Genomic DNA, 17342 nt, shown 5'->3' with positions numbered 1-17342 from the left:
CGCTGCCTGTAGAGCTTCCAGTTGGTGCCTAGGTTCCCCGTGACTTGCATCGGCTGCGGTTTGCCGGTGTGGTCCATGTCCAGAATGGCAGGTTGGTAGGCAGGTATCGATCCACTCCTGTACCATGTGGTGTTGGGTGTTCTAACACACAGAAGAGCCAACACAGTTGCATATGGTACAACGCTTGTTTATTTAAACTCACTATTTACAACTTGGTCTTTGCACTCTGCACGTGGGGGGCTCCCTGCTTGTGGTGTTTCAACAGCTCTTTCATGCTTCCTTCTCCCCAGACCTACTGGCCTCCAGGTGTCGTGCTCGTGCTTTTTATGTGGTTGGTGTTCTTGTCTGTGATTGGTTGTGGTGTTGTGTACTCTGATTTGCCTGTTAGTGTGTCCATCATGATGTGTGTGTTTGAATATCATGACAGGTCACTGTCTATGTGGAGTCTGCACGTTCTTCCCCGTGTCTGTGTGTTTCTTCCGGGTGCTCTGGTTTCCTCCCACAACTCCCGAAAGACGTGCTGTCAGGTGATTTGGACATTCTGAATTCTCCCTCCGTGTACCCAAACAGGCGCGGAGTGTGGCGACTAGGGGATTTTCACAGTAAAATTCATTGGAGTGTTAATGTAAGCCAACTTGTGACAATAATAAAGATTATGATTATGCATAACACTTTCTGGTTACGATGTGGAGATGCCGGCGTTGGACTGGGGTGAGCACAGTACGAAGTCTTACAACACCAGGTTAAAGTCCAACAGGTTTGTTTCGATGTCACTAGCTTTCGGAGCGCTGCTCCTTCCTCCGGTGAATGAAGAGGTATGTTCCAGAAACACATATATAGACAAATTCAAAGATGCCAGACAATGCTTGGAATGCGACCATTAGCAGGTGATTAAATCTTTACAGATCCAGAGATGGGGTAACCCCAGGTTAAAGAGGTGTGACTTGTGTCAAGCCAGGACAGTTGGTAGGATTTTGCAGGCCAGATGGTGGGGGATGAATGTAATGCGACATGAATCCCAGGTCCCGGTTGAGGCCGCACTCATGTGTGCGGAACTTGGCTATAAGTTTCTGCTCGGCGGTTCTGCATTGTCGCGCGTCCTGAAGGCCGCCTTGGAGAACGCTTACCCGGAGATCAGAGGCTGAATGCCCTTGACTGCTGAAGTGTTCCCCGACTGGAAGGGAACATTCCTGCCTGGTGATTGTCGCGCGATGTCCGTTCATTCGTTGTCGCAGCGTCTGCATGGTCTCGCCAATGTACCATGCTTCGGGCCATCCTTTCCTGCAGCGTATGAGGTAGACAACGTTGGCCGAGTTGCACGAGTATGTACCGCATACCTGGTGGGTGGTGTTCTCATGTGTAATGGTGGTATCCATGTCGATGATCTGGCACGTCTTGCCGAGATTACCATGGCAGGGTTGTGTGGTGTCGTGGTCACTGTTCTGAAGACTGGGTAGTTTGCTGCAAACAATGGTTTGTTTGAGGTTGCGCGGTTGTTTGAAGGCAAGTAGTGGGGGTGTGGGGATGACCTTGGTAAGATGTTCATCTTCATCAATGACGTGTTGAAGGCTGTGAAGAAGATGACGTAGTTTCTCCGCTTCGGGGAAGTACTGGGCGACGAAGGGTATTCTGTCGGTTGTGTCCCATGTTTGTCTTCTGAGGAGGTCGGTGCGGTTTTTCGCTGTGGCGCGTTGGAACTGTCGATCGATGAGTCGAGTGCCAAATCCCGTTTGTACGAGGGCATCTTTCAACGTCTGTAGATGTCTGTTACGCTCCTCCTCGTCTGAGCAGATCCTGTGTATACGGAGAGCTTGTCCATAGGGGATGGCTTCTTTAATGTGTTTAGGGTGGAAGCTGGAGAAGTGGAGCATCGTGAGGTTATCCGTGGGTTTGCGGTAAAGCGAAGTGCTGAGGTGACCGTCCTTGATGGAGACGAGTGTGTCCAAGAATGCAACTGATTTTGGAGAGTAGTCCATGGTGAGTCTGATGGTTGGATGGAACTTATTAATGTCATCGTGTAGTCGTTTCAGTGATTCTTCGCCGTGGGTCCAAAGGAAAAAGATGTCATCGATGTATCTGGTGTATAACGTCGGTTGAAGGTCCTGTGCGGTGAGTAGGTCCTGTTCAAATTTGTGCATGAAGATGTTGGCATATTGGGGTGCGAATTTGGTCCCCATGGCTGTTCCGTGTGTCTGGATGAAGAACTTGTTGTCGAAGGTAAAGATGTTTTGATCCAGAATGAAGCGGATGAGTTGCAGAATTGCGTCTGGAGATTGGCAGTTGTCGGTGTTGAGTACTGAGGCTGTTGCAGCAATGCCGTCGTCATGGGGGATGCTGGCGTAGAGTGCCGAGACGTCCATTGTGACGAGGAATGTTCCTGGTTCAACTGGTCCATGGTTGCTGAGTTTCTGTAGGAAGTCTGTCGTGTCGCGACAGAAGCTGGGCGTACCTTGTACGATGGGTTTCAAGATGCCCTCGATGTAGCCAGAGAGGTTCTCACACAGGGTCCCATTGCCTGAAACGATAGGACGGCCTGGTGTGTTGACCATGTGTATTTTCGGGAGGCAGTAGAGATCTCCAATGAGGGGAGTATGTGGGATGAGAGCACGTAGGGTGCTCTGAAGATCTGGATCCAAGGTCTTGATCAGTCTGTTAAGTTGGCGGATGTGTTCCTTGGTCGGATCTGCGGGTAACTGTCTGTAGTGTTCTTGATTGTTCAGTTGTCGGTATACTTCTTTGCAGTAGTCCGTTCTGTTCAGTACGACAGTTGCCCCTCCTTTGTCTGCTGGTTTGATGACGATGCTGCGGTTGGTCTTGAGAGCGCGGATGGCATTGCGTTGTGCTTGGGTGACGTTCGGGGCTGTCTTGTGAATGCGACTGATGACTCTGGCATTGACGCGACTCCTGACTGCTTGAGCATACATGTCGAGTCTAAGGCAGCGGCCTTCCGGAGGGGTCCAATTCGACTCTTTCCTCTTCGGTTGCCGCACCGCAGATCTCTCGGTCTGCTGTCCCGGTTCATTGGTAGTCTGCTTGGGTTCGCTGTTGGCCTCTTGGGTCTGTGGAAGAATTCCCGGAGCCTCATTCGCCTGATGAATTCCTCTGTTGAAATGCCCTATATATTTTTTGGGGAAAAATAAATGTCCAAGCTTTTGCAACATTGGATGAAGACATTGGTTTGCCTGCTGTAGGTCACTGAAGAGTCCCATTGCACTGACATAAAAATAATCCCCTTGGGCAGCATCACCTCCGAGTATTTGTTCCATTGTTCAGCTGCTGAAGTTTGTGAACACTGTCTTGTTACTGGAATATTTGCAAAATTGATTCAATTTTTTAAAGTACGTTGTAACTCTTTTCTATTAGATCTAACCACTCTCTGCATAAAATTCTTAATTTGAACAACTGTTGCTCAGAATTCAGTGTAGACATGATCCATTCCTGAATACTTAATTCATCAAACTTTTGCGTTTTGCATGTCATGGTTTCAAATTATTGTGGACAAAATCAGAGCCATGGATACGGTTCAAATATGCAAGTCACCTGACAATGCTGTAATGCTGTTTTCTCTCTATACGAACCTCCGATTTGAGCCCTATTAATACGGAGCTCTTAGTCCCCACTGGGAAATGCAGTAGCTCTGAGCAGCATGTAATAAAAATAACAACTTAACGTATTTCCCATTTATTTTTAGGAAGGAGAAAATATCTTCTATTTGGCTGTGGATGACATTGAAACAGACAACGAGTTACTAATTGGTTACCTAGATAGTGAGATGGAGGAAATCGAGGAAGATGAGGAGGAGGAAGTAGTCAGCAAAGATGAAGAAAATTCCAATGATATACAGCCATCTGGTGAAAAAGGTACTTGGCATGAGCTACATTACAGAAATCAACATCACTATGTCCCGAATGTAGCAAGATAAGTGCCTGAGTTCGATCATTTTTGGTTTTACACAATTTACTTTTGCATAATTAGAAACATAGAAAATAGGAGCAGGCGGAGGCCATTTCATTATAATCATGAATGCTCATCCAACTCAATAGCTTAATCCCGCTTTTCTCCCCCCCCCCATATCCTTTGATCCCTTTACCCCAAGTGCTGTATCTAACTGCTTCTTGAAAGCATGCAATGTTTTGGCCTCCACTACAAGCGACACGGTAGCATAGTGGTTAACGCTGTTGCTTCATAGCTCCAGGATCCCAGGTGCGATTCCCGGCTTCGGTCACTGTCTGTGCGGAATCTGCACGTTCTCCCAGTGTTTGCGTGGGTTTCCTCCGGATGCTCTGGTTTCATTCCACAGTTCAAAGATATGCAGGTTAGGTGGATTGGCTATGCTAAATTGTCCTTGGTGTCCAAAAAGGTTAGGTGGGGTTACGGGGTTAGGATGGATGTATGGGCTTAAGTAGGGTACTCTTTCCAAGGGCTGGTACAGACTCGATGGGCCGAATGGCCTCCTTCTGCACTGTAAATTCTACGATTCTATGAACTACTTCCTGTGGCAATGAATTCCACAGGCCGACCACCCTTTGGGTGAAGAAATTTCTCCTCATCTCTATCTTAAATGGCCTACCCCGTATCCTCAGACTGTGATCCATGGTTCTGGACACACCCACCATCGGGACATCCTTCCTGCATCTACCCTGTCTAGTCCTGTTAGAATTTTATAGGTTTCTATGTGATTTCCCCCCCCTCGCTCTTCTGAACTACAGCGAACACAATTCTAACCAATTCAATCTCCTCAAATCGTCTCAGTAATCAGTCTGGTAAACTGTCCCTGCACTCCCTCTAGAGCAAGAACATCCTTCCTCAGATAAGGAGACTAAAACTGCACACAATAGTCCAGGTGTGGCTTCATCCAAGCCCTGTATAATTGCAGCAAGTCATCCCTGCTCTGTACTCAAATCCTCTTGCTATGAAGGCCAACATAGCATTTGCCATCTTTACCGCCTGCTATATCGACATGCTTACCATCAGTGACTGGTGTACGAGGACACCCAGGTCTCTTTGCTCATTCCCCTCCTAATTTAGGGCCATTCGAATAATAGTCTGCCCTCTCGTTTTTGCTACCAAAGTGGATAATCTCTCATTTCTCATAATTATACTGCATCTGCCATTCATTTGCCCACTCACTCAACTTGTCGAAATCACACAAGGATTTCTGCATCCTCCTCACAGCTCACCCTCCCACACAACCTGGTATCATCTGCAAATGTGGAGGTATTACATTTTGTTCCCTCATCTAAATCATTAATATATATTGTGAAAACCTGGAGTTCTAGCACCGACCCCTGCGGTACCCCACTAGTCACTGCCTGCCAATTTGAAAAAGACCCGTTAATTCCTACTTTTGTTTCCTGTCTGCCAACCAGTTTTCTATCCGTCTCAATACACGACCCCTAACTCAATGCACTTATTTTACACACTAGTCTCTTATGCGGGATTTTGTCAAAAGCCTTCTGAAAGTTCAAATATAATAATAATAATAGCTTATTGTCACAATTAGGCTTCAATGAAGTTACTGTGAAAAGCCCATAGTCGCCACATTCCGGCGCCTGTTCGGGGAGGCCGGTACGGGAATTGAACCCGTGCTGCTGGCATTGTTCTGCATTGCAAGCCAGCTATTCATCCCACTATACTAAATCAGCCCCTTATATACCACATCTACTGGCTGCCCCTCGTCAACTCTACAAGTTACATCCTCAAGGAATTTCAGTAGATTGGTCAAGCATGATTTCTCCTTCATAAATCCATGCTGACTCTGTCCGACCCTGCCACTATTTTCTAAGTGCTCTGCTATTCAATCTTTGATAATGGATTCTAGAATTGCCCCCACTACTGAAGTCAGGCTTACTGGTCTGTAATTCTCTATTTTCTTTTTTAAATAGAGGAGTTACCCTCCAATCTGCAGGAACTGTTCCAGAATCTCTACAGAATCCTGGAAGATGACCACCTATAACGCATCCACTGTTTAGAGAATCACTTCTTTAAGTCCTCTGGGATGTAGATTATCAGGCCTTGGGGATTTATCAGCCTTCAATCCCATCAATTTCCCCAACACCATTTCTCCTTAAGTTCCTCCCTCTCACTAAACCCTGTGTTCCCCAACATTTCTGGTATCTGATTTGTGTCCTCCATTTGTGAAGACAGAACCAAAGTATATGTTTAGTTGTTCAGCCATTTCTTTGTCCTCTATTATACATTCCCCTGTTTCTGACTCTAAGATATTTGTCTTCATTGCTAAAAAATCAGTGATATTAATTAGTTTGCTCCATGAAGCACATTGTGTAAAAGATGGAGAAGACGGTATCAAGTTTTGGTTGTTGCACTCTCCTGCTTTAATGCATACAACCAGGTAGACCATTCCTGAGGCAATTGTCCATGGAGATTCCAGCGGCACTGCACAGTTACTTCGAATGAGTCATTTACAAATGTGATAACTCCTACACTTTGTTTTGAGAATAATGTCTCGCTATTTTGCCCTAGGGGGGTGGAGGGTTGCAAGCCGGCCAATGAGTTGAAAGGGGGATAAGGTGCTGCTCAACCACTTTTGTGTGGTAGGCCTCTAACTCAATTGTAAATGACAGTGAGGCCAAAATGTGGCTCTGTGTAACACAAGCATTTGCCTCTGCGAACAGACATGTCACTAGTTGCGTCGGATCTCCCAAACGTGTGTGCACGCTCATACACACTCGGACAGGAACGAGGGATTGAACTATGAGTATCATCAGCCAGCAGTATATCATTGTTTGTTGTTTTAAAATTTTTTTTAGAGTACCCAATTATTATTTTTTTCCAATTAAAGGACAATTTAGTGTGTTCAATCCACCTACCTTGCACACCTTTGGGTTGTGGGGGCGAAACCCACGCAAACACGGGGAGAATGTGCAAACGCCACACAGACAGTGATCCAGAGCCGGGATCGAACCTGGGAACTCGGCGCCGTGAGGCAGCAGGTCTAACCCACTGCGCCACCGTGCTGCCCCGTATATCATTATTTTCTTATAGAAAGTTAAGTTGTAGGGTCTTAAGTCCAAAATGCAGGTCTGTTACAAGATTGGGAAAGGTGAGCAAAACCACAAGTTGGTAATATGACCATTTGGATTTTAAAACATTGAAAAGTAAAGGAGAAAGGAAAGACTGAGCGATCTAAGGAATTCCAGTTTGAAACCAGAAGTTTGAACTTGTGTTTATGTTAGAATTTCACAGTGAGAGGCAAGTCTTGATTTCAGTACACTGGGTTTGTAGACCGAAGGAAGATTGCATGGAACTAGAAATTGAGACCAAGGCAGAAACAAAAATGCAAAATAGCCGGATTAATTAGAGTGGTTTAGTTGTGATGTGAGAATGCTATATATTTTTTTATGATAGCTCTCGCTGCCTTTATTGCTTTGTCAATCATGTATTAATTCTTTCAAGGTTGTAACTTGAATACAAATATCATTCTGGATTTTTTTTGTACAGTACTGAAATATAGCATAAATATGGACATATTGGTAGTGGCACAGAACTTAACCATCTGCTTTATATCTTCATAGAAATATTGAATGATAAAGAAGGCTATGCTTGCCCCCAGTGTGAGAGCAGTTTTCAAAGCCAGGACATCTTGGCTGAGCACCTGCAGTCTCTGCACCAAAAGCCAAGTGAAGAAAAGGAATTCAAATGTAGGAATTGTGGCAAGAAGTTCCCTGTTAAACAGGCCTTGCAGAGACAGTAAGTATCACCTGAATTGTGGCCTCCATGAAATTACAGCAATTTCAAATAGACCAAAGATATTAGCAATAATAATAATAATCACAAGTAGGCTTCAATGAATTTACTGTGAAAAGCCCCTGGTCACCACATTCCGGCGCCTGTTCAGGGAGGCCGGTACGGGAATTGAACCCGCGCTGCTGGCCTTGTTTTGCATTACAAGCCAGCTGTTTAGCCCACTGTGCGAAACAGTAACTGATGGTAAAATGTTTCATATGTCTAGGGGACCGTCCTTGAAGAACTGGGAACTCACCAAAATGATGTATCAGAGGCACTATCTCCCATCTTACCCTGTTGTATCACCATGCGTGTGTGCATCAGAGTATCTGTTAGTCCATTCAAAGGCCCTTTATGTCGTTGCGGACATTCAGTTGCTTTGGGGCAGTCACCCTCAACTGGACTTTCCCACTTTTCCTTTTCAAGTACCTGAACATATTGAACAGGGTGAGATGAATGGGCTATATCTGACTTTATTTACACACACCATATCAAGACATCTCATCAAACCCTGATGTCTCTAACTTATTTTTGGCCAATTCACATTCCAGGTATGAGAAGCTTCCATTTCCTGTAACAGTCAATTTAATTGCCCTAACTACCCTACTGGCTGATCAAACCCTCTCCATTTTCCTTTCTCCAGTTTCTGGCACTGTCTCATGATTACATTAACACTAACTAGCATCAGTTCTTCCTCTAGGCTTTGTCCAACTAGAATTCTTGCGGTAGACTCCCATGTTGCAGTCTTTGAGCTGGTTATCCGCCTCTTGATTCGTGAAGTTATGAGTCATAGAAGAAAACTCTGTACTAAGGTGGTCCATCATTATCCTTTCTGACCTAGACCCATGGCCCTACAGGGAGACAGGAGTCCATGTAATATTTATTCTTTCACAGTTTTCCCTGGTTTATATGTTATGACTTTGTGCACATTACGTTTTATCGTCCCCAGATTTAAATCAATAAACTGAGGGACTCAAATGGTCCACAATTGAGTATGGTGTTTGTCAGTTGGATTCCAAGGCATTACCATAATTTAGACCATGGGCATGTCTCTCATTTGGTATTCAAATGGTTACATCCATTTTCCAAAGTATTTTTTAATCTGCTTCTATCCCCAGTGTTTATGCTACAAATGGAATAATGTGATTAGTGTATTCTGGCACCTGCTCCAGCCTCTTGGAACCATGTGATCCTACTAACAAGGACCCATACATGGCAAAGTCAGATGTTCTGATGTTCTCATCAATCTCCCAGTCATAGCTTAATTTGAAAGCAACCCAGTTGTTTAGTGTGCAACCAAATGGGATTGCCATTAAATACATTGGCATTATATTAGCCCATTGAGTGGGGTTCATAAGCATGAACTCAATAAAATTTCAGCAGCAGTGATTGCAGTTTTAGAATGACAAGCGAAGGTTTCAGCCCACTTGGCGAACTGGTCCGCCATGACCAGGGCATAAGTGTGATTCCCTAGACATGGGACAAATTCAGTCAAATGGGACCAGTTAAGTCCCTCAAGTGGTGGGGCACTCTGGAAGAGAGCCTAGTTTATGTTGGGGAAGAGATTGCGTTGCAGGCAGCCCAGACATTGTGAGACTGGAGTTCATCCTACCATGTGACCTTGGGGAGCTTCTGTCAAGTTGCCTCAGCTGTATAAAGGTTGTCAATTAGATTCAAATGGAAAAGCAATAACAGTCCCTCCCTAACTGTCGACAGAACACGGGCTACCAGGAAGGCACCAGCTGACTTCTGGAACATCAGTACTTGGGATTGGTATCAGAGGTACAGCCCAACGTGCTGCCTGAGGCACTTGGCGCGAGCTGTGGCAAAGCCTGCCTTGTTTATGTCACAACATCACCGTGGTATACAGTGAATACTGCCATTGCAGAGTCACCAGGTCAGCAGAAGAGGCAGTGGTGTGCCTGACGACTGGGTATTTAGTCATCTAGATATTCAGAAGATACTTGACAAGGTGCCTGGTCAGCCCTGGCATTGCCTACATTGGATATTTTCCTACTTGTGAGTGGAGACTTTGCCAATGAAACAAGGCTGACTGAGGTATTTTAAAGGTGTCCATTTTAATCTCAACTGCAGACCTTGGCTGAGAGGTTTACCATAGGTACCACAGGGGCTGGTTTAGCAGACTGGTCTAAATCTCTGGCTTTTAAAGCAGACCAAGCAGGCCAGCAGCACCGTTCAATTCCCGTACCAGCCTCCCCGAACAGGCGCTGGAATGTGGCGACTAGGGGCTTTTCACAGTAACTTCATTGAAGCCTACTTGTGACAATAAGCAATTTTCATTTCATAGGTGCTCTTATTATGTAAGGACCAAGAAAGCACACGAACATTCCCTTGGGCCCTCCAAGCCTGCACCGATCATGCTGCCCATTTAACCTAAAACCCTTTGCACTCCCGGAGTCTGTATAACTCTATTTCCATCCTATTCATGTATTTGTCAAGACACCCCTTAAATGTCACGAGCGTACATAGAACATAGAACATTACAGCGCAGTACAGGCCCTTCGGCCCTCGATGGTGCGCCGACCTGTGAAACCACTCTAAAGCCCATCTACACTATTCCCTTATCGTCCATATGTCTATCCAATGACCTTAGTGTTGGCGAGTCCACTACTGTTGCAGGCAGGGCATTCGACGCCCTTACTACTCTGAGTAAAGAACCTACCTCTGACATCTGTCCTATATCTCCCCTTAATTTAAAGCTATGTCCCCTCATGCTAGACATCACCATCCGAGGAAAAAGGCTCTCACTGTCCACCCTATCCAATCCTCTGATCATCTTGTATCTGCTTCTTGGCAGCACGCTCCAGGCACCCGCTACCCTCGGTGTAAAAAAATCTCCTCTAAACTTTACCTTAAACCTATGTCCCCTAGTAATTGACTCTTCCACCCTGGGAAAACGCTACTGACTATCCATTCTGTCCATGCTCCTCATAATTTTGTAGATTTCTATCAGGTCGCCCCTCAACCTCCGTCATTCCAGAGAGAACAAAACTAGTTTTATCCAATCGCTCCTCATAGCTAATGACCTCCATATCAGGCAACATCCTAGTGAAGCTCTTCTGTACCCTCTCCAAAGCATCCACACTCTTCTGGTAGTGTGGCGACCAGAATTGAATTATAGGGGAAGAGACCGCGTTTATTGATAGAATAGAGTCCAAATGTTCACACCCTCATCGGTGGTTTCAGTAACCGCAGTTATGAGTGCAGCAATCTCCATGTACTGTGATGATTGATGTTGTATCACATGTTCTGGCGACATAAATTCAATGTGGGATGAACCATGCACTTGTTATGAGGGTCTATTGCTATACATCTCTTGAGCATCAATGATGGGTTCCTTCTGAAATGAAATGAAAATCGCTTATTGTCACAAGTAGGCTTCAAATGAAGTTACTGTTAAAAGCCCCTAGTCGCCATATTCCGGCGCCTGTTCGGGGAGGCTGAGTGGGGTACAATTCAAAGTTCAATAGGAGCAATGGACGTTTGAGGATTTCCCTCACTTGCAGTGTGGTATCGATGTGTCGCTCTAGCAACATCAGGGTCTATTTGCTGATCTGTTTTGAGGAGACCAATGTGTCTCCTTGTTTCATGAATATGTTTAGCAGTGAATGGGGAGACTGTATAATCAGCTGTATGCTAGATAGTAATGTACGTAAATGAACACACTACAAAAAAGGTCACAAATAGGTCTCGCTTACATGGAATATAAGCCTTCTCAGGGTCTCCCATGTATCCACGTTGCATAAGCAATCCGTCGTAAGCTGCCTGCTCATTCCTGATTGAGAATGGCAGTGATACTCCGGCCAGTCATACCGATCTCCAAGGTGGAAGTGTCGAGTCCGATCTCGAGTAAGTAGGAAGGTTGCTTACATGACACCGTTTTAAGTGCAACCACTGTGACACAATGGAACTCTGTTTGGAGAGAGGTTTGGCTCTCAAAAGGTAAATGCAAACTTGTACTGATTTTCGTTTATAATCGGAATATTCCAGAATCTGTCCAAATATGGAGAGTCGAAGAAAACTTCGATTGAGTGGGTATCTGTGACAAAAACATGGGCCGGGATTCTCCGGTATCCGACGGGGTGGGCTGTACCGGCGCCAAGGAGTGGCGTGAACCACTCTGCGTCGGGCTACCCGGAAGGTGCGCAATCATCTGTCCGGCCTGTGCGCAATCCTCTGCACCTTCAGGGGCGAGGCCGGCGCTGGAGTGGTTGGTGCTGCGCCAACCGGCGCCGAAGGGCCTCCGCAGTTGGCACATGCACAGGAGCACTAGCGTGTTCTGGCGCATGCGCAGAACTGCTGGTGTGTTTCCTGCGCATGCGCTGGGGGTTTCTTCTCCGCGCCAGCCATGGCGGAGGTTTACACAGGCTGGCGCGGAGGGAAAGAGTGCCCCCACGGCACAGACCCGCCCTGCGGGGTGTGCCCCGATCGCGAGCCAGGCCACCGTGGGAGCCTCCCCGGGGCTGGATCCGCCCCGCGCCCCTCCGAGGACTCCGCTGGCCGCCCTCTGAGCCAAGTCCCGCCAGTATGGACCTGGTCTAATCCACGCTGGCGGGACTGGCCGAAAACGGGCGGCCACTCGGCCCATCAGGGATCAGAGAATCGCCTGGGAAGGCCACTGCCAACGGCCCCCGACCGGCGTGATCCCCGCCCCCGCCAAAAAACTGACGGCGGAGAATTTGGCAGCCAGCGGCGGGGCGGGATTCAATCCGCCCCCCCCCCCCCCGGTGATTCTCCAACCCAGCGGTGGGTCGGAGAATCCCGCCCGGTGTTTCCCTCATAACTGCCAGGCTCGTGTTACAGAGTAAGCTTTCAGTAATTGATGGCTAACCTTCATTATAGGCCAAATAGGTGAATTGTTTGTGCAAGTGCCTGGCCTAATAATATCCCGTTGAAGGAGGGTTTGAATTGTATTCGTGACGTAAGGGGCATATGAGCTCTTGAGGGATAGGGTAATGTTTGGCTAGCATGTGAGGAAGAACATTTATGGATTCCTCCTGTCATTTGTCCACAATCATGCTTAACTGTGGTGAGCACCAGGTGGTGATTATGCATTGATCCCATCACTCGTATAATTGTGGCTTGGAAGATAATAGGGTGACTGTTTCTTAATTGCAAACCCGAGTGTATATCTAGGATATCGCCAGCACCCATTTTCCTACCAGCTGAGGAAATCGACCACCACTTAGAATCAATTATAACTCTGTATTCAATTAATACGTCAGTTCTGAAAATTCCCCTTCCATCTGGGGAGGTCATATAATCAGGCATCAGATCAGACCTCTCATCTAGAGTTGAGAAGCTTGCTGTATGGGATAAATTTGTCACATTCCCATTGAAGCTTGAGTGGCAAGTGATCCTCTCCCACCACAGCACTTCAGATAGGCTGCATAAGATTGCCCCAACCCCTATTGGCACTTGAGATCATCAGGGTGATCAGTCGGTCTGACCTTTGGACTGGATTGGGCTGAGTGTGGCCAGTTGTGGGTGCATTACGGTCACTAGGCAGATATCTCGTTCTGCCGTAGTTAGAACAGGAAACTCCTTGTCCTCCAGCGAAGTACTCTGCTTCAGAATGAATCAGAGGTCTGGAATTGTTGGCAGTCGTTACTCCATGGTTGCCACCCCTAACTTCCTATTTTACACTGGAGTCACCGCAGTGGGTTGTGAATCCTGAAAGGTAGTTGTTCCTCTTTCCTTAGTCTTATACCTTGCACTTTTCCACTCCGACTCTTGTTAACTATGTCTCCATCATTGCCCTCGCAGGAAGCTGGAACAGTGCCTCCCATGGTTACAGCAGTCACAATTGGTCCATTGTCTTAGAACATAAGAACATAAAAACTAGGAGCAGGAGTAGGCCATCTGGCCCCTCAAGCCTGCTCCACCTTTCAATGAGATCATGGCTGATCTTTTGTGGACTCAGCTCCACTTTCCGGCCCGAACACCATAACTCTTAATTCCTTTATTCTTCAAAAAACTATCTATCTTTATCTTAAAAACATTTAATGAAGGAGCCTCTGGGCCTTCACTGGGCAAGGAATTCCATAGATTCACAACCCTTTGGGTGAAGAAGTTCCTCCTCCTTCTCAGTCTTCCCTGCAGTTTATGATTTTTTAGGTAGCATAGAATAACCTGCTTTCCATTGTGGTTTATTCACCACTTCTTTGAGCGCCCCCAGCATCTGCAAATCTCTTGTTAGACACACATTCTCCTACTCCTGCTGTTTCGACTGACTTTTTGTGTCAATTGCAAATGTGTCATAGTTCAGGTTAGAGACATGTTATTGCCACAACAAAGTGGGTCGAAGTAGTTGCACAGCTCCAAATCATGAACCCACTGGCTCAGTCGCTCTGTCTCGAACTTTTTAGCTTTATAAATTCTTGGCTCCATTGGTTTAATTGCTTGACCTTCTGTTCTTTGAGTAGCACACTTGGAGTATAGTGTTCAATTCTGGTTGCCACACAACCAGAAGGATGTGGAGGCTTTAGAGAGGGTGCAGAAGAGATTTACCAGAATGTTGCCTGGTATGGAGGGCATTAGCTATGAGGAGCTGTTGAATAAACTCGGTTTGTTCTCACTGGAACGACGGAGGTTGAGGGGCGACCTGATAGAGGTCTGCAAAATTATGAGGGGCATAGACAGAGTGGATAGTCAGAGGCTTTTCCCCAGGGTAGAGGGGTCAATTACTAGGGGGCATGGGTTTAAGGTGAGAGGGGCAAGGTTTAGAGTAGATGTACGAGGCAAACTTTTTACACAGAGGGTAGTGGGTGCCTGGAACTCGCTGCCGGAGGAGGTGGTGGAAGCATGGACAATAGTGACATTTAAGGGGCACCTTGACAAATACATGAATAGAGGGATACGGACCCAAGAAGTGTAGAAGATTGTAGTTTAGTCGGGCAGCATGGTCGGCACGGGCTTGGAGGGCTGAAGGGCCTGTTCCTGTGCTGTACTTTTCTTTGTTCCTTTTTCTTTGTTCAGTCTCTTTGATGTGCTGATTCTGGTGAATAATCTTGTCATCTCAGTGCAACAGTGAGTGCTGTAAGCCAGAAGTTTTATTGCTGTCTCTATCTTTAACTACTTCTGGCCTATCCAATTTTAAATGATTCGTCCACCCCTCCCACTGCAAGAACTCCACAGCTGAGTTGCAGACAATGGAGAAGTCCATTGACCTCTGGCTGGATTCTCCCATCGCCCGAGGATGCGGCCAGAGAATCCCTCCCCACGTCTTCACAAAGGAAGACATGAACAATTTACCAGAAGTTCTGAGAAACGCAAGCTTCAGTGAGGAGCTGGTGGAAATTAGTATCAGTAAAGACATGGTTTTGGAGAATGGGATTGAAGGGAGATAAATCTCCAGGGCCTGATAATCGTCATCCCAGAGTACTTAAGGAATTGGCCCTAGAAATAGTAGATTCATTGGTTTGAAGACCCCGCCTTCTGAACCTTGCCCCTCACCTGAGATGTGGTGAACCTCAGGTTAAATCACCACCAGTCAGCTCTCCCCCCTCAAAGGGGAAAGCAGCCGATGATCATCTGGGACTAAGGCGACTTTACCTTACCTTCGATCCATTGGTGGTGTCATGTGAGAGTACCTTTAAGACATGGATGTTTAAGCAATGTACCTTTACGAAAACAGTGATGTCAGAGAGTGGGTGGAGCTGTGAAGTTCAGCCATTTTGACGTTTCAGTTTTGAAAAGTGCCTGGCTGGTTTTGCTGAGAGCAGTTTAAAAGTGCTTGGCTGTTTTGCTGTGAGCTGCTTAAAAGGAGAAAGCCAGTTTGAGACAGAGGTTTGAGAAGTCCTGGTTTGCTGTGATCGGCTTGAAGGGAGAAAGCCAGTTTGATAAAGCAACTTGGGTGTGTCTGTGTGTTTCCAGAGAGCTGCAGGAAGAAAGCAAGGTGCTGGAGCTGAAGTCAACCAAGCTGATATATCTCTGCCATAAAACAGAAAATATATATATGAACTGTGACTGGTGTGTTACTGTTTTGAAGGTTTGAAGCCTTTTGTATGTTTGAAGGAACATTTTGAGGGATTATTTAGTGTTGTGTTATTTTCTTTGAAGTAAGGGGTGTTAAGGGATCCAATGTTTATTTAAAAGGTTAAGTTGAGTTCATAGAATAAACGTTTTGTGTTTAAAAACCACGTGTCCATAATTGTAATATCATACCTGGGGAACAAGACGCGTGCTCGGAAAAGCAACAAATCCATTAAAGGGAGAGGTAGGTTGAACTCCATGATACATTTTGGGGTTCTGAAAACGCCTCGCCTATAACAATTGGGGGCTCGAGGAGGATCAAGAGTCTATCTATTGGATTGGCCTTTGTGAACTTAAAGACAGTGAAGGATTATTGCTTTTCCGGTGTGGTATTTTAGTTTAAGTGGGGAGAGTGTTGTGAACAATGGCTCTTTCGGAGGCTCAGAGGTTTTTGGGGTTGGACGCAGTAACACGTGATATCTTACGGACAGAGACTAAAGACAGACTGTAGGGTTTGGCAAAAGCATTGCAGTTAACCCTGCCTAGCAAAATATGAAAAGGTGAGATACTTAACATGGTATCTGCGCATATACGTTTGCCTGTGATACATTCTGACTCATTAGATATGGCAAAGCTCCAGTTGCAGATTAAGCAATTTGAACATGAAAAAGAATTAAAGCAACTTGAACATGATAAATAATTAAAGTGGCTTGAATATGCAATGAAAGAAAAAGATAGAGATAGAGAGGAAAAAGAAAAGGAGAGAGAAGAAAGAAACAAAGAAAGAGATAGAGAGGAAAGGGAAAAAGAGAGAGAGTTTGAACTTTGGAAAATGGCTCTGAAACATGAAAATCAGTTAAAATTGGCAGACGCAAAGGGACACGTACAGTTGGAGGAGATGGATAAGGATAATTAGACAGAGCATCATAGTCGAAGACGTGGTGGGGATCTATTTAAGTATGTCCAAGCATTGCCAAGGTTTGACGAGAAGGAGGTAGATGCCTCTTTCATTTAATTTGAGAAGGTAACTAAACAAATGCAATGGCCACAGGAAATGTGGGTATTACTGATTCAAACAAAGCTGGTAGGTAGGGCTAGTGAAGTGTTTGCATCACTACCGAAGGAGGTATCTGGAACGTATGAGGAGGTGAAGAAATCCATCTTAAGTGCATATGAGCTGGTGCCTGAAGCTTACAGACAAAGGTTTAGAAATTTAAGGAAAGAATTTGGTCAAACATACATGGAGTTTGAAAGGCTCAAACAAAGTAATTTTGATCGGTGGATAAGGGCTTTGAAAATGGACCAAATGTATGAAGCTCTCAGAGTTATCATACTTTTGGAGGAGTTTAAAAATTCAATTCCTGATGTAGTGAGAACTCGTGTGGAAGAACAGAGGGTTAAAACTGCGAGATTAGCAGCAGAAATGGCAGATGATTATGAATTAGTTCATAAATCAAAGATTGGATTCCGACATCCGTTTCAGCCGGTGAGGGATAGAAACTGGGGACATGAGAAATACTCAAGTGGTAAAGGTGATCTGATGGGAGACAATAAAGAGAGTGTACCTCAGATTAAAAAATGAATCCAGGAGGGTGGAAGAG

The 17342-nt window shown here is 45.7% G+C and overlaps 1 protein-coding gene across 4 annotated transcripts in view; it reads left to right on the top strand.

Moving 5' to 3' along the window:
* The window catches only part of prdm5 (PR domain containing 5), a 581469-nt gene that overhangs the window by 116353 nt on the left and 447774 nt on the right, over positions 1-17342 (top strand). For all 4 annotated transcript variants that reach the window (XM_072496197.1, XM_072496195.1, XM_072496194.1 and 1 more), the window contains 2 exons: positions 3692-3860; positions 7536-7710. In XM_072496197.1, coding sequence (XP_072352298.1) covers positions 3692-3860; positions 7536-7710 — 344 coding nt within the window. The remainder of the gene's footprint in view (positions 1-3691; positions 3861-7535; positions 7711-17342) is intronic.

This window comes from Scyliorhinus torazame, chromosome 3 (genome assembly GCF_047496885.1).
Source record: "Scyliorhinus torazame isolate Kashiwa2021f chromosome 3, sScyTor2.1, whole genome shotgun sequence".
NCBI lineage: Eukaryota > Metazoa > Chordata > Chondrichthyes > Carcharhiniformes > Scyliorhinidae > Scyliorhinus > Scyliorhinus torazame.
Note: the sequence above shows the minus strand (reverse complement) of the source record. Positions and strands in the feature narration are given on the sequence as shown.